This window comes from Saccostrea cucullata, unplaced genomic scaffold (assembly GCF_032062105.1).
Source record: "Saccostrea cucullata isolate Sc308-1 unplaced genomic scaffold, CSIRO_AGI_Scuc_v1 ctg2544, whole genome shotgun sequence".
NCBI lineage: Eukaryota > Metazoa > Mollusca > Bivalvia > Ostreida > Ostreidae > Saccostrea > Saccostrea cuccullata.
The window spans coordinates 106,062-125,105 of record NW_026926415.1 but is presented as its reverse complement, the minus strand read 5'-3'; the positions used below and the strand labels follow the sequence as shown (position 1 = coordinate 125,105).

At 39.2% G+C, this 19,044-nt stretch overlaps 1 protein-coding gene across 1 annotated transcript; it reads left to right on the top strand.

Annotated features, from left to right (window-relative positions):
* Positions 1-7,182: 7,182 nt before the first annotated feature.
* On the top strand, positions 7,183-18,744 carry LOC134271630 (uncharacterized). The gene is made up of 2 exons (XM_062753839.1): positions 7,183-7,397; positions 15,898-18,744. The coding sequence occupies exon 2, from the start codon at positions 16,082-16,084 to the stop codon at positions 18,347-18,349; it is 2,268 nt and encodes a 755-aa protein (XP_062609823.1). The 5' UTR covers positions 7,183-7,397; positions 15,898-16,081; the 3' UTR covers positions 18,350-18,744.
* The last annotated feature ends 300 nt before the right edge of the window (positions 18,745-19,044 follow it).

The following is a 19,044-nucleotide window of genomic DNA, read 5'->3' as shown; positions in this document are numbered from 1 at the left end:
CTACCTAATCACACTTCTACAGAGTGTAAAGTCAGAGAAATATATCTACCTAATCACACTTCTACAGAGTGTAAAGTCAGAAACATATCTACAGAGTGTATCACACTGTAAAGTCTATATCTAGACACTTCTACAGAGTGTAAAGTCAGAGAAATATATCTACCTAATCACACTTCTACAGAGTGTAAAGTCAGAGAAATATATCTACCTAATCACACTTCTAAATATATCTACCTAATCACACTTCTACAGAGTGTAAAGTCAGAGAAATATATCTACCTAATCACACTTCTACAGAGTGTAAAGTCAGAGAAATATATCTACCTAATCACACTTCTACAGAGTGTAAAGTCAGAGAAATATCTCTATCTGATCACAATTCTACAGAGTGTAGGTCAGAGAAATATCTCTATCTGATCACACTTCTACAGAGTGTAAGTCAGAGAAACATCTCTACCTGATCACACTTCTACAGAGTGTAAAGTCAGAGAAACATCTCTACCTGGTCACACATCTACAGAGTGTGAAGTCAGAGAAATATATCTACGCCAACCTGATCACACTTCTACAGAGTGTAAAGTCAGAGAAATATATCTACGCCAACCTGATCACACTTCTACAGAGTGTAAAGTCAGAGAAATATTTCTACCTAAACACACTTCTACAGAGTGTAAAGTCAGAGAAATATTTCTACCTGATCACACTTCTACAGAGTGTAAAGTCAGAGAAATATATCTACCTAATCACACTTCTACAGAGTGTAAAGTCAGAGAAATATATCTACCTAATCACACTTCTACAGAGTGTAAATCAAAGAATCATCTCTCCCTGATCACACTTCTACAGAGTGTAAGTCAGAGAAACATCTCTACCTGATCACATTTCTACAGAGTGTAAAGTCAGAGAAATATATCTACCTAATCACACTTCTACAGAGTGTAAAGTCAGAGAAATATATCTACCTAATCACACTTCCACAGAGTGTAAAGTCAGAGAAATATATCTACCTAATCACACTTCTACAGAGTGTAAAGTCAGAGAAATATATCTACCTAATCACACTTCTACAGAGTGTAAAGTCAGAAAAATATATCTAACTAATCACACTTCTACAGAGTGTAAAGTCAGAGAAATATATCTACCTAATCACACTTCTACAGAGTGTAAAGTCAGAAAAATATATCTACCTAATCACACTTCTACAGAGTGTAAAGTCAGAGAAATATATCTACCTAATCATACTTCTACAGAGTGTAAATCAAAGAATCATCTCTCCCTGATCACACTTCTACAGAGTGTAAGTCAGAGAAACATCTCTACCTGATCACATTTCTACAGAGTGTAAAGTCAGAGAAATATATCTACCTAATCACACTTCTACAGAGTGTAAAGTCAGAGATATATATCTACCTAATCACACTTCTACAGAGTGTAAAGTCAGAGAAATATATCTACCTAATCACACTTCTACAGAGTGTAAAGTCAGAGAAATATATCTACCTAATCACACTTCTACAGAGTGTAAAGTCAGAGAAATATATCTACCTAATCACACTTCTACAGAGTGTAAAAGAGAGAAATATATCTACCTAATGACACTTCTACAGAGTGTAAAGTCAGAGAAATATATCTACCTAATCACACTTCTACAGAGTGTAAAGTCAGAGAAATATATCTACCTAATCACACTTCCACAGAGTGTAAAGTCAGAGAAATATATCTACCTAATCACACTTCTACAAAGAATCATCTCTCCCTGATCACACTTCTACAGAGTGTAAGTCAGAAAATCATCTCTCCCTGATCACACTTCTACAGAGTGTAAAGTCAGAGAAATATATCTACCTAATCACACTTCTACAGAGTGTAAAGTCAGAGAAATATATCTACCTAATCACACTTCTACAGAGTGTAAAGTCAGAGAAATATCTCTACCTAATCACACTTCTACAGAGTGTAAAGTCAGAGAAATATTTCTACCTGATCACACTTCTACAGAGTGTAAAGTCAGAGAAATATATCTACCTAATCACACTTCTACAGAGTGTAAAGTCAGAGAAATATATCTACCTAATCACACTTCTACAGAGTGAAAGTCAGAGAAACATCTCTACCTAATCACACTTCTACAGAGTGTAAAGTCAGAGAAATATATCTACCTAATCACACTTCTACAGAGTGTAAAGTCAGAGAAATATATCTACCTTATCACACTTCTACAGAATGTAAAGTCAGAGAAATATTTCTACCTAATCACACTTCTACAGAGTGTAAAGTCAGAGAAATATATCTACCTAATCACACTTCTACAGAGTGTAAAGTCAGAGAAATATATCTACCTAATCATACTTCTACAGAGTGTAAATCAAAGAATCATCTCTCCCTGATCACACTTCTACAGAGTGTAAGTCAGAGAAATATATCTACCTAATCACACTTCTACAGAGTGTAAGTCAGAGAAACATCTCTACCTGATCACATTTCTACAGAGTGTAAAGTCAGAGAAATATATCTACCTAATCACACTTCTACAGAGTGTAAAGTCAGAGAAATATATCTACCTAATCACACTTCTACAGAGTGTAAAGTCAGAGAAATATATCTACCTAATCACACTTCTACAGAGTGTAAAGTCAGAGAAATATATCTACCTAATCACACTTCTACAGAGTGTAAATCAAAGAATCATCTCTCCCTGATCACACTTCTACAGAGTGTAAAGTCAGAGAAATATATCTACCTAATCACACTTCTACAGAGTGTAAAGTCAGAGAAATATATCTACCTAATCACACTTCTACAGAGTGTTAATCAAAGAATCATCTCTCCCTGATCACACTTCTACAGAGTGTAAGTCAGAGAAACATCTCTCCCTGATCACACTTCTACAGAGTGTAAGTCAGAGAAACATCTCTACCTGATCACATTTCTACAGAGTGTAAAGTCAGAGAAATATATCTACCTAATCACACTTCTACAGAGTGTAAAGTGAGAGAAATATATCTATCTAATCACACTTCTACAGAGTGTAAAGTCAGAGATAAATCTCTATCTGATCACACTTCTACAGAGTGTAAAGTCTGAGAAATATATCTACCTAATCACACTTCTACAGAGTGTAGGTCAGAAAAATATCTCCATATAATCACACTAATACAGAGTGAAGGTCAGAAAAATATCTCCATATAATCACACTAATACAGAGTGAAGGTCAGAAAAATATCTCCATATAATCACACTAATACAGAGTGTAGGTCATAGAAATATATCTACCAGGTTCAAAGACTGTAAACTGAGAAAAGACTCAAGTCAAAATTTATATTTGGAATGTTTTAATCATCATTTATCGAACATGTTTAAAAACTGTCTCAAGTTTGTGACATATTTGAATGCAAACGTAACTTGAAACTTTTTTTTCATTTTAAAATTCATTTTAAAAGTTACACTTTTTTGAAAGTTCGACTTTAGTCTGTCCTCACTTTAAGGTCTTGGGGCCAGGTAACACTTCTACAGAGTGTAAGTCAGAGAAAGATCGTGATCTTCGTTTATGGAAGGCTCGAACACTAGCCTCCACTAAACTAGGTATATATTTAGAAAAATAGGCGGCAACTGTTTCTTCGTCAAGCGCTCGACATTTTGAATGAAATCTGTGGGTCTTCCGGATGAGACCTTAACATGATTTGTAAGCATTCATATAGAATACTAGTATAGGTCAAAGATCAATATACCACAACGTATTGCAAACATCCCTAGATTGCTTACTATTATACTGCATAAATCGCCCTGATAATTCAAGCAAGCTCTCACAGAAAATAGTAATGGCAAATGAGTGTGTTAACAAAAACACACACTAGCTAACATCCAGAAAAAGATTGATTCATTGGTAATAATTTGTACGGGATCCTAGTAAGGCCAAATATTTCACTATCGCACTATCGAGCATTAACTAAAAGGTCGATGGCGCAATGACGAAGAAGCAGTGACGTGACCTAACATTGATATAGCAATGAAATTGCACGACAAAAAAAATGGTGCAATAGAACGATAGAGTGATAACAAACATTGCTTCATCTTCATCGTATAATTGTCATCACTGTCGCACCATCCTGTAATCGCGCTATCACTTCGTATGGTCATTGCATTATATCGTCATTGTCGGGCCATCGTCATCATGCCACCGCAACCCATCGCTTATCATCATTGCACCATTGTCAGCGTATTATCGCTTCATAATTTTCACATTATCGCATCATACATGTAGCAAAAATTATCCAAATCTCGATGGAGCGACAGTGAACAACATAGCCCTACTCAGATTCCTTAAAAACCTTTATCACAATCAGCGTAGGTAGTAACTTTTATTGCATATTCGTAGTGCCATGTCCATTTGCGGATAGGCCATCCTTAAAAGAATTTGCTTGACCTCTCTCGATTTAGGATTTAAATAATGGTTATATAGGGGAATTTTTAATATGGGCCTGTACAGATTAGAGAGCTCGTTTCGTAATCGGAAGGTTCGAACCCCGGCCTGTACTGAACTAGGTATATATAAAGCAAAAACAGGGTGGGAACGGTTTCTTCGTCAAGCGCTCGGCATTTTGAGGTATATTTGCGGGTCATTCCGACGAGGCCTAAAAAACCGAGACCCCGTGTCACAGCAAGCGTTAGCACGATAAAGATACCTAGCTCACTGTTCAGTGACTAGGAGTGTAGAATGGGAGGATACACTCAGTCAATCTATCGAAGTCAAAAAATTTACAAACAAATATATCATTCGAAAACAAATTTATTTCAACATATTTTAATCATGTTAACTTTTAAAAACAGTGAAGGATGGAAAACAAAAATTATTTCCAAAATTCTTGAACACATTCGAAGGCTACATAATTATGTACATTATATATACATCTTTTTTTTCTTACTAAAGCATAGGAATGAAATATGGAGATAACGAACAGTATTCACGCTCAAAAGTCCATAAAACAATCATTATATAAAATAAGAGCAGAACTCCAAAACATCAAAGGTGGGATCAGGTGCCATGGAAGAGTGACCAGTCACATCCGCCGTGTGCTCCCTGTCATGTTTAGGAAATCGGGAAATAAAGGAAAATCCATCGTCAATTCAGTGTGTGTATATAATGAACTGACAATAAATACTCTTAAATCCGCCACTGAATTGTGTCTAAGTAATGAAGTGTTAGTTTCGGTAAGCATGAACCACAAGGGCATCTTTTTCACTCTGTTCTCTTCTTCACATATGAAAAAAATGAGAAGAGAACAGAGTGGATAAGATGTGCATAGCCGTATAAAATAAACTTGTGTAAAGTATCATTTTACTACATGCCTTAAAAGTAATGATAACCTTTCAGTGATACTTGTATTAATCCATCCACTATCTTGTCCAAAAGAATATTTTAGTAGTGAAGGAACAGGTGACACATGACATCCTGTATATCCTTTGTGACCAATGGAATCCTTGCTCTCAGGACGGATACGATGTTCAACATCATATCATTATGAAGAGCCAATTAGAACTGGGCAAGCCAAACATCTGACCAATAACATTTCATGATTCATTATCCAGTCGCTGATGTGTTAAAAACATTCGAGCCGTTCTGTAAACCATGAAGGAGCTTTGAACGAAAGAATGTAGCCTGTTTTAGTTCGGGTGTGACCTTCTGTATGTAGCCATCATACCCCAATCTCTTCATCCCGAGTCCGATTTCTTCCGAGTATATGCCCTCCTTCGTTTGTTGTATGTACACAATATCCGGTTTCATGCTGGACACGTCGTTGTGCAAGGTCTTTGTAAATGCAGATAGTTCATTTTCTGTGAGACCAGAAACATCAAACTGCATGCAGTACACAGATTTATTCCCACTGTGATTCGGATCTGGAATGTATAAAATCTTTTTTCAGCATTTAGTCTATTCAGAAAGTTACAAAAACATAATAGTAAATGATGTTTTTATTCACCTATATTTTACGCTTTTTATGCGCTCGGATCGATAGATCCGAGGCGTTTATTTTTTTTTTTACTGTCTGTCTGTATGTTTGTCTGCAAACTTTAACCTTCGCCATAACTTTTGAACCATTGACGATAGAGACTTCATATTTGGTATGCATTTTCTACAAATCAAGCTCTTTCAAATGACACCAAGGTCAATGACCTTGTGACTTTCACTGTGACCTATATGCTAAAAATAGCTTTTTCGAACTTTGTTGCCGCCGGGCGCATAGTGTTTCACAAACACATCTTGTTTTCTTCTGTTTCTCTTCATGCCCATATGGTCACTGAATTAGTAATAATGCATCTCATCTTATCTTAATATCATGTTACCATGGTTACGATGGTTAACGTGATGATTTGTTTAACCGCCTTCCGCTTTTAGGCAAAAAATTTAAACGTTAAACGAGAGCAAAAAAAAAGAACATCATCATTAAACCTTTAAAAAGTGTTTTCTCATATTGACATATGCGTGCATTTTCAATGATCCATGCAATTAAAATATTTTTATTCAACAACGAGAACAACGAGAACGTCCCCCCCCCCCCCCCCCCCCCCCCCCCCCCCCCCAAGTGTAAAACAAAAGCAAACCGCTTTATGATATATTAAATTAAAAGTGATTTCCTTTTCTGTAGTTTTATTTCTAAAAAAATATGATCTGACAGTTTTTCGCATTTGAAATTTTATACCTAGACATGTCATATATGTGATAAAATTAAAATAAATGCACATTATCAACGTTTTATGCCCTAATACTATGACAATCCTTACCGTTCCAGTACAGTCGCTTCTCGTTCCTCGACTTCGATGAATATTCAGTGGAAATTGGTTTCTTCGAAGTAAACGTCAACGACAATGCGTTTCTCATCACCTGTAGTGAAAGAAAAGGTTGCAGATTGTAAAGCAATAATTACGAGAACAGAATGATATTTGTATTTCTTTTTGGAAGGTTTGGTTTATAACTTATGTATGTATTTGCAATGAAATTCAACATGTTGAGTTCCATTGTAGATACCACATGGACAGGCACTTATTGTGTCGGTAATAAATTTACAGAATACTAGCTATGGGTAAAAAAAATTATTATTACCGAAACAAATTCCTGTAATTGATATTCTTAAATTATTAAAGAGAACTTGAAGAAATTCTTAATTATTAGAAAACAGCTGTGGTGAAATTGCCTTGTTTCACATTCTCCCTACTACATGTATTATGACCTCTGACCCTGGTCTGTCCATATGCTGGGTATGTGTCACGTGGTACCCAGTATTATCCTGAAGCTTCAGTCCCGGTTTCCCAGTCTACTTTACCAGTTGTGTTTCCATTATTGCCTTTGTTACCTTGTTTGTTTATTCCTGGACTCATTGACTGTCGCCTTTGTTTATAAGGTAAGGCGCCAGTTATTTATATTGTATGTAATTATCGGTTACACGACAATTGGCGTCGCCGGTAAATTTATATTTACATTTGCTAAACTAGCAAGTGTTTGTCACTCGTTAACGAAAGACGAGGTGACAAGTGACATATCGTGCATTAATTTGGTCATTTTGGAATATATAGGAACCTGTTGTTACGGGCGTTATATATTATAACGTTAGTAGCAAAGCCTACAATTTGACCAATTTAATATTTTTTCACTTGTGCTTACAAGAAGCACATGGTGAAGTTTTCGTATTTGAATTGAATTTTTGTTTTCGTACGGGCGTTAACAATTAACGTTGTACGAAAAAATATTATTGTGTGAATAAATTATTATTTTGAGTGCATTATTACATGCGTACACGTGCGTTTTCAATAAAAACGTTGTGTGCGATATTTGTGTACTCAGAGCAGATTTTCCTGTCACTCGTGTTTATGTAAACACGTGGGTGATTTTGACCTGCCAAGTGTAGATTTTTCATGTAATTAGAAATTTTTTCATACTTTTTTGCAATATATTATCGTTTTTGGCTGTTTCAATTAACGTCGATACGATAATATTAGTGTTTAGTGCATTATTTCCATTTATTGAAATTTTTCGATATCTTGTTCATTCATTTGTTGTCTTGTCGGTCGCCATTTTTTCTCGCCTTGGCGCCAAACTGACAGTGACGTTTTGCGCAGTTTAGCTTTAGCACAACGTGACTTCCTGTTTGAGAAAATAAACATCCGGAATTTTTTGTAAAAGTTTATTTACGTTTCAGAATAAAAGAAAATAGACGTTTTCTTTTTTGAAATATTAAATTTTTGAAAAAAATTATTTCATTTTCAATTTGTCACGGTTGTGTGTACTGTCAATATTTGATTCTAAAGAATTTTTTCCTTGAAAATTAGTTAAAATCTGACCTTGTTTATTTACTTAGGATATTCAACACAAATTTTTCTTTCCAGATAGTAATACAAAGCTTTAAATTATACAATCATTTAAGCATTAGGTTTTTTTTAAATTATTTCTGTGATAGGACAGTAGGATTCTAGCAGCACTTTTCATTTCTAGCAGCACTTTTTACATAACTAATATTACAAATTGAAATTAATTATCCCCGGGGTATGGCATATTTTCTAATTATAGACGTCACGTGGTGACCTCGTGGTGAACTGCGTGATGTAGTATAAGTCCCATTGAAGTCTGTAGAATGCATAATTATAACAAAAGTTATAGACGTCACGTGGTGACCTCGTGGTGAACTGCGTGATGTAGTATAAGTCCCATTGAAGTCTGTAGAATGCATAATTATAACAAAAGTTTTATCCTTGGGGATTAGGTCACAAGTATTAATTGTTTTTTATTATTCAATTAACAACAGTTTTCTGGCTTTATAAGTAAAGAAAACAAATATTTTGAATTTTGTTCAGGCTTTTTAAGTTAGAACAAAATTAAATTAAAATCAATCAAGCAAAACATACTAGTTTTCTGGCTTCTTAAGTAAAGAAAACAAACACTTTAAATTTTGTTTAGGCTTTTTAAGTTAAAACAAAATTAATTGTAGAACAATCATTCATGTCTTACTAGTTTTCTGGCTTATTAAGTAAAGAAAACATTCTGGATTTTGTTCAGGCTTTTTAAGTTAGAACAAAGTCAGTCATCAAGCACTAGCGGTCACAATGATTAAAATTAACTACGCCAGCAAGAAAGAACTTCAAGCAATTAAAGGCGTTGGACCAGCAGTAGCGGAAAATATTCTAAAGTATCAGTATACATCTGGTAATATTTTAAGCGCGGCAGATTTTCAACACATTCCGTACTTGAATATTACTCAAGAAGAACTTGCTAAAATTGATTTTCAGCCAAACCCTGAATGGGATAATCAGCTTGCAAACAACATGGCTGAAAATCAAGGAAACATTGAAAATCAAGAAATTGAAGATCAAATGACTGAAACTGAAGGGGATCTTGCGTTAAATGCAAGTAACGCAGAGAGCAGTACCCCTGTTACTTTGCAGCAGAATACGCCAGTCACTGATGTGCCAATTATGTCAAAAGACAACATGCCATCAGATATCATTGGCTCACCAGTGGCTACTAATGACATTTTCGGAAATGTACAAGCAGTTATTGACACGCATAACAAGAAAATGTCAGAAAAAAAGGGTTACAACTTTCCTGGTGTGCAAAAAGCATATCAATTACCTCAACCACTTAAAGACTCTGAAGGAGCTAAGTTTAAGTCGTTTCAACATGAAACGGCTTTAGGCCAAAGCACACTGAGTCAAAGTGGTGGGGGTATAATAAGCACACAAGCCCCTTCAGTGTTACAACAGGTGCCCTCTCAACAAGGTGTGATGTATCCACCACCTCCAGCAAATCAAATTGGGCAATTTACAATGTTGGGTGGCGTACCCACAAATCAGCAAGGCCCATACCCTCCATATGGCATGCATCCATATCCACCCACTAGTGGATATTCTAACCAGTGGGGGATGATGCCATATCCACAACAGATGATGCCATATGGTATGCATCCGTGGGGACCATATCAGCAGTATCCCCCGTATGCATTGCCATCACCACAATACGGTATCCAGGGGCAACCAGGATTTGCACAGCCAGGGGTTTTTCAATCTATGGCTGTCAAACCTGAGCCTGAAATGATTAATTATGGAGGTCATCAACCATTTGCTGGAGCATTGCATGCTCAAACATTGGGCGGTTCAGTACCGTTAAATGTTTCAAGTATGCAAAATGCCATGACATTTGAGCAAGATATGGGAACATCCCAATCACCGGGCGGTTCATTACCGTTAGGTGATAAGGGCATGTCTCAAATGCAGCCCACACCAACCCAGGCACCTCCACAAACATACATGCATACCACTCAACAAGCACCACAAATACATGTGCCTCAACAAATGCCACAACCAGTACCAAACATTCAGCCAGCACCACAGACACAACCAGTACAGCACATTACTCCACAAATGCAACATGTGCCCCCACAGCCAGCACCACAGGTACAACCGGCACAAAACATGCCTCCAGCACCACAAATACAGCATATGCCCCCACAGGTAGCACCAGTACAGCAACACATACCTCCTGCACCACAAATGCAACATGTGCCCCCACCGGTAGCACCAGTACAGCAACACATACCCCCCGCTCCACAAGAACCACAAATGCAGCCACAGCCACAGCCACTGCAGGCACCACCACCACCACAAATGCAGCTGCAACCACTTCAGGCACCACAACCGCCACCACAACTACATCAAGCACCACATTTGCAGCAACATGCACCACAAATTTATCCACAGGCACCTCCAATACACCAACACCCGCATGCACAGCCAATTCTGCCTTATCCACAAATACCGCAGAACAATCGACAAGACAGAATTGACACTCTGCCCAAGTCAATGCGGTATGATGGAAAGGATTCTTGGAAGGCTTTCCAGCAAAAATTTCTGCGGTTTGCAGAAGTAAAAAACTGGAGGCCTCAAGAATCCAAAGATTATTTGGGTTGGTGTTTAGAGGGAAAGGCGAGTGAATACTATGCGACAATTATATCGCAAGACGCAGAAATAGGTTTTTTGCAATTAATGCAAAAAATGGAAAAGAGGTTCGGGTATAAAGAAATACCCGAAACAGCTCAGTTGAAGATAAATTCACTCGCTCAGGTAGCCGGAGAAAGTTTAGAAGAGTGGGCTGATCGTGTGTTTCAGTTAGCTCTTCGGGCTTATGAAGGCTTGCCTGAAGATTATATGCTCAAACAGGCTATAAAGAGAATATGTCATGGCTGTACTGACAAAGAAGCTGGTCAGTATGCCATAAACCAGCACCCTACCAATATCGAGGAAAAAATTGATCATCTAAAAAGTTTCCAATATAATCACCAAGCGATTTATGGTAGGGGGAGGAGGGAAATTAGAGAAATATTGATTTGTGGGGATGATGCGGATACCGGTTCCGTATGTTCCCACAAAGATCAATTCAAAGTGTCTAAGGTTCAAGGGGATGGGGTACAAAATCGTATCTCGAAACTCGAAGAATATATTGGCTCTCTAAAGACAAATCTGGACACTATCATGAAGAAAATGGAAGCCCTCGCAAGACCAAGGACACCGAGTCGCAGTCCACCGAGGTTTAGGAACTCAGCGTCTCGGTCCACTTCGAGATCTCCATCCCCAGCGCGGAGGTGTTATAGCTGCGGCAGTACATCCCATTTTAAAGCGGATTGTCCTAGCCTCAACAGCCTGAACCGACCATCAAAGAGTGTAGCCTTCGCTAGTCCCAAGGAGGAGGGAAACGAGAAGGGATCAGGACAGTAGGCCAGCCCTTGATGCCTAATAAAGGCCTGACCATTGATAATTCTGACCCACCCGACGAGATTTACATAAGAAAAATGAGGTCATCCTCTAACATTAAAGTCCAGTTAGAAATAAATGGTGTACCTGTTGCAGCGGTTATTCTTACCGCGGCTCAGGTAACTATAGTATCTGATAAGTTCAAAACCACCCATACTGAAAAAAGGTAATATGACATACAGCAGGACGAGATTTAAGAATGACAGGATATAGAGTCAGGCCGGTAAGTATTGTCATAGGGTTTCAGACTTTCATTGACAATGAAGTATTTGTGGCGCCAGTGGATGATGATATGCTCTTAGGACTTGACTTCCTACAACAACATCAAGCAATAATCAACATGAGTGAGGGTGTTATTGAAATTGGCCAGGAGCGTATAGCAATGAATTCTTGTTCTGATGGTGTTCCTAGTACAGCAAAAGTGGCTAAAGTTACATTGATTAAAAAGACTAATGTTCCACCCTATGCTGTACTGAGAGTACCATGCAGTTTAAGTACGTCATTGGATGATTACGTCATTGAGCCGATTCAATCAAATACTCTTTTGTCTCCCAGAATACTACAATCTAAGGGTTCTACACCTTTGGTTTGTTTTATTAATTTATCTAGTAAGAACATCAAATTAAAACAGGGAGAGGAAGTTGGAATCGCTCATGAGATTTTAGATATATTACCAGAAAATGACCCTGGGGAAGTCAAAATTCAGAAAGTGTCCTCTAAAGATACAGATAAAGATAAAGAGGAAGAGGTACCTGAACATCTTAAAGATCTGCTGATCAAGTCTGGAGAGCATTTATCATCCAAAGAGAAATCACTCCTCAGAGATGTCTTATCGTCCTATGCAGATGTTTTCGCCAAGAACGAATTTGACCTAGGAAATTTTACGGCAATAGAGCATGGCATAGATACCGGAGATGCTAGGCCAATTAAACAACGCCTGCGTAGAACACCTGCATGTTATGTGGACGAGGAGGAAAAACATCTCAATAAGTTGCTTAGTGCTGGAGTCATTGAACCCTCATCATCCGAATGGGCATCGGCACCTGTACTTGTAAGGAAAAAAGATGGCAGCCTCCGGTGGTGTGTTGATTACAGAGCATTAAATGCAGTCACCAAAAAGGATGTCTTTCCCCTCCCATTGGTTGACGAGTGTTTGGACACACTTACCGGAAATATTTGGTTTTCGAAATTAGACGCCAACTGGGCTTACTTACAAGTGAAAGTCAAAGATGCAGACAAAGAGAAAACTGCCTTTATTACCAAATATGGCTCATTTCAATTTAATAGGATGGGGTTCGGACTCTGTAATGCACCCAGTACTTATTCCCGAGTGATGAATCTTGTATTACGTGGCCTACATTGGAAAACAGTCCTGGCGTTTCTTGACGACATACTTGTTTTGGGAAAAACCTTTCAGGAACATTTAAATAATATTGTTGATGTTCTTGAGAGATTTAGATCTTATGGTTTGAAACTTAAACCCAAGAAGTGTGTGCTGTTTAGAAAGGAAGTGGAATTCCTGGGGCGTACCGTCAACAAAACAGGATTAGGAATTGGACCCAGCTACATAGATCAAGTGCGCAAGTGGCCAGTACCTACCTGCACTAAGGATGTTGAACGGTTCTGTGGATTTGCAAATTACCACAGGAATTTCATCAAAGAATTCGCTAGGATGACAGTTCCCTTGTATGCGATAACAGGTAAGAACAGGTTTTACTGGGGTGAGGAGCAACAGTCGGCTTTTGAAAAAGTAAAACTGGCCCTCACAAGTGCTCCTGTTCTTACTCTACCTACAAAGGATGGTTATTTTATATTGGATACCGACGCTTCCGAATTTGCCATAGGAGCAGAATTATCTCAAATACAAAATGGCGAGGAGAGGACTATTTCCTATGCTAGTCTGACTTTATTACCTGAACAACGACGTTACTGTACTACTCGCAAGGAGCTTCTAGCAGTTGTTGTTTTTACTCGGTATTACCGCTACTATTTGCTAGGAAGACCATTCACAGTACGTACAGACCATAGCAGCCTTCAGTGGTTATTGAACTTCCGTTTTCCTGAAGGTCAATTGGCTCGTTGGATGGAGGAATTAAGCCAGTACAATATGACCATTCAGCATAGAGAAGGTAAGAAGCATGTCAATGCAGACGCACTGTCCAGAATAAGTGCAGAAAACCCATGTTCTTTCTATAGGGGAGATTTCAAAATAGAAGACTTACCCTGTGGAGGATGTTTTTACTGCCACCGAGCCCATAAGAACTGGGGTGAGTTTCTGGACGATGTCGACAATGTAGTGCCTCTCACGGAAGCGCAACAGGTATCCGAGGACAAAGCTACCCAGTGTGACGAAGACTATCAAGTTAGACTTATTACCCAGTCCTGGCTGCCCAATCATTCCTGGGATGATATTAAGAGAGCTCAATCAGAGGATCCAGATATCAAAGTAGTTTATCGTTGGTTCGCAACTAAACTCGCGCCTGGAAATGAGCTTTCTCTAATGTCAAAAGCAGCGAAATTCTACTGGATTAATAAGGAACTATTCACACTGGATGAAAGAGAAGTCTTATATAAGGTTGAGGAAAACAACAGAGTCCTTGTGCTTCCCAAAACCTTGCGAGTGGAAGTCATGAGCAGGTGCCATGATATTCCTGCTGCAGGACATCAAGGAATTGTAAGGACTCTGGGCCGAGTGAAGGAGAGGTTTTACTGGTATTCCATGACAGTGGACGTTCAAAATTATGTTGCATCTTGTGCCATCTGTAATAGAAATAAAAAACCCACCAGACATGCAAGATGTAATTTAACCCAGTTCCATGCAGGAATACCGATGGAAAGAGTTCATTTGGATTTTCTGGGACCATTGCCAGTTACTAAGAATAACAACTCATACATTCTGATGATGGTGGATCAATTTACGAAGTGGGTTGAGTGTATCCCCCTACCGTCACAGACTGCCTTGGTAACTGCAAAAGCCTCCATTAATGAATTCTTCACAAGATTTGGATATCCCCTTCAAATATTAACAGATCAAGGGACGAATTTCACAAGCCAACTTTTTACAGAGATGTGTGAAATACTCCAAATCCATAAGACACAAACCACTCCTTTCCGTGCATCAGCCAACGGTCAAGTTGAAAGGTTTAACAGGACTCTAATGGATGCGGTGAGATGTTATGTTTCCAAAACACCAAGTGAGTGGGACGAGTGGATTCCACAAATAGCTGGTGCACTTAGATCCTGTATAAACCGCAGTACCGGCTTCACCCCAAATATGCTGATGTTAGGCCGAGAAGTGACTCAACCTGTGGACCTGATGTTTCCGGTTCCCAATAATGGACAGTCCCAAAATGCGGATCAGTACTTGGCTGAGCTGATGAACAACATTAGTACAGCTCATGAGGTTGCTAGAACTACCCTACAAACTACACAGGGTATCATGAAGCGTGATTACGATCTCAGGGCTTTAGTACATTGTTACAAAGTTGGAGATATTGTATACGTTCTTGATACCGCGACAATTAAGGGTAAGTGCCGCAAATTGAGTCCATCATGGAAAGGACCGGGAGTAATAACGGAGAAGCTTTCCGCGTATATCTACAAGGTCAAACTGCGTGGGAAAATCATAAGCATGAATCATGATCGCATTAAATTGTGCAAAGATCGCGAAATTCCGCAGTGGATCCGCAAACACCTCAGCAAAGCTCCAACAGATACTAGGGCTGATAATCAGTTTTGTATCTGTAATGGACCGGACACGGGTTCCTTTATGATTCAGTGCGATGAATGCCGAGACTGGTTTCACGGTTCCTGCGTCAACGTAGATAAAGATTACGCGGAAAAGTTGTCCTTTTATCTATGCCCCGAATGTGACCGCTAGTAGAAAATTAATAATCTATTAAATAACATATGGTTCTGATCTATGCAGTAAAATGTTATATGCTTGTCATTTGCAATGCTGATAGAACAGTACACTTATGTTATAAATGTTGTTTGCTAATTTATTAAATAACATATGGTTCTGATCTATGCAGTAAAATGTTATATGCTTGTCATTTGCAACGCTGATAGAACAGTATACTTATGTTATTAATCTTATTACAGTTGAAGAAGAAGTGGACCATTCCTTAAGACCAGGGTCATGTCACTTTAATTAATACATATATATGTATATTTAAGTCCTTCTGGATCACCCTGTCTGTCTGTCTTTTTGTATATTATATCCCCCATATTATTGTAATTGTATTATTGAACATAAGCTTTATATCTATATTGATTAATATTAATCATGTCATCGTACAAGAGAACTTGGAAATCGGAGAAGCCCTCCATACGTCATAACAGAGGAGAGCATTACGTCGCATTTGTGAGAAGGAAAACCGCCAACAGAAGTCTAGTTGATCCTAAGAAGTTAGTTTACGACTTGGCCCTGTTGAACGATGGAACTCCTCATCATACCATTTGCGACGTGATAGTAGAGCAATACCGATTAGCCAGGGATGAAGGTGACAGCAGATGGATAGAGGCGACAAGACGTGAAGCTGCCACGATACTCTGCTCAGAGAGGTGGGTTGATGAGAACCTTCCATCATTGTCCCGTAAACCTAGACCACTGAGGAAGAGAAGGCCCCCATCAGCAACTGTTTCATCAGCCACTTCTTCAGCCATGTGTGTGGATATACGGCTGTTATCCAATCCAGATCTAGAAGTGGTACGTGAGAATGCTATGGAACCTTCTGAACCTTATGTTGCCGAGGAAAAGTCGACGGTGATGGAAGAGGCGAATGAAGATGACGTTTCCGAAGTGCATGAAGTGGCGGAATCATCCGTAACACATGACACGGCGGATTGTGAGTGTTCCGAAGTACATGACACGGCGGAGTTTTCCGTAGTACATGACACGGCGGACCAGGATCATCATAAGCCTACCACTGTATCCAGGCCATTCAAGTCTATATTACCTGTTAAGTCATCTGGAAGTTATTCTGCACGCAGAGTCCAGACTGATATCAAGGAAACAGAACAGTCCGCCAAGCGACCTAGACTTGACCCTGAGCTCAAGGTAACAGTGGATTTGCATAACGTCAACCACCCGTTTTTCCAGAGATGTCCGTTTCCCGACTGTGGAAGGAAAGAGAGGAAAGTCAAGCGTCATGTTCAACGTAGCCACCTGCCTAAGCTCTTCAACGACATAAGACCGTTACGATATTTGGACGAGTCTACGTTGTCTCAGTTACAAGTTGCAGCGTTGCAGTCTTTGGTAAGGAGCGTTTTAGGACCTGATGCCGACCTACTCTCAGGTGTGGACTATGTAAATCGTTCAGGAATGCTCACCCCGGACACCACTCTTCATCCAGATACACTCGTGTTTATGAGAAGATTGTGTGCACACCAAGGATGGTTGGAGCCACCTGAGGGTTTTACATTGTCTCCCCTTAATTCGCCAGCAACTCTTTTCCACTGGAGGTGTTTAGTAGTGCTGATGTCACCTTTGCAGCCCATGCAGCGCGAAGAATTTCGTACACATGGACGTGTTACAGGGGGCATCACTAGTACTCTTGATACCAAGGAGACTCAAGTTCCGGTCGTTGACTCGTCGACAGAGGATGAATTTACAGTCATAGATGTCAGTTATGGATCTGATGTGGACATTCCTATAGAACCACTACCAGTAACTCAGAGCGACCCATGTATAGTTCAGGAGCTTTGCAGTCCTCAGACATCTACCGTTCTTGAAGCCTTTGACAGTCATTTCCATCTTGACCGGACTTGTTCCCGCATATGGAGATGTTCCTCAGGAAGATCTGTGGAGGATTTACTATCCCATTCCTATTCTAGTGATCTACGTCCTAACCTCGAAGTTACAGTCTCAGGAGGAGTAGTCATCTATAGTGAACCATCAACACATCCAGAGTCTGTAGACATGTGTGGTCCTTGGAGAATGGCCATAGGAGTGCATCCCAAGCATGTAGAGGAATTGACACCAGATAGGTTCCTCCATTTGAAGAACATGTTGAACAGTCCATATGTCGTGGCTTTAGGCGAGATTGGGTTAGATAGAACTGTCCCTGTGAAGCTGTGGAGACGTCAAGATGAAGTTTTCCGCCAAGTGCTCACGTTAACTCGTAAGGATAAAGTCCTCGTCCTTCACTTGCGCGGAATTGCCGCAGACAGGATTGGGATGGATGTACACGCACGCTGCATCCAGTTACTTAGGAAATCGTGTGATCCAGACCAACCCATACATCTTCATTGCTTCATGGGCGATCCAGAGTTAGTTAAGGAATGGTTAGACTGCTGTTCGAACGTCTACTTTGGGTTCACGGGTGCTGTGACTAACTTTAGTGCCGATCAAGTTGCCGGTCTTCAGTCCGTCCCAATGAGTCGCTTGCTGTTGGAAACAGATTCCCCATATATGAAACCTGGAGGAGGAGCTGTTAACACCCCAGCGTTCATTGGTGACGTCGCCACCGAGGTTGCTTCGAAACTACAAGTTAGCGTACAGTACTTATTGAAGGAGACCGTCAAGAATAGCCGTCGCCTTTACCAGTTTTAGTTGTCATATGTTGAGACAATTCCCTGAATTACAGGTCTGGATTGTTTTCCGACCAAGTTCATGTGGAATATCTTATATTGATTACTCACTTTTTGCATAATTATAGGTCTGGATTCTTTTCCGACCAAGTTATTGCAGTTTATTGTATCTATTATAACTACAATAGTTTAAAAGTTAATGTATCCCATGTATTAGTAATTATATAATTTAAACCTGTTAAATAAAACGGGGAGGAATGTGGTGAAATTGCCTTGTTTCACATTCTCCCTACTACATGTATTATGACCTCTGACCCTGGTCTGTCCATATGCTGGGTATGTGTCACGTGGTACCCAGTATTATCCTGAAGCTTCAGTCCCGGTTTCCCAGTCTACTTTACCAGTTGTGTTTCCATTATTGCCTTTGTTTGTTTATTCCTTGTTTGTTTATTAAGGCGCCAGTTATTTATATTGTATGTAATTATCGGTTACACGACAATACAGACATGCTACTGTCGCCTTTGTTTATAAGGTAAGGCGCCAGTTATGTTATATTGTAAATGTAATTATTTTTAGGCAAAACCTTACACACTGAAGCAGTGCTAAGTACATAACGCGTTGTTTTGCTTGAAGCGCTTCCATTAAAATAAAATTTCAGGTTGAGGATGAATAGTTATTACTTTTTTCGCCTTTACAATTCGCTGACAATACTTCAAA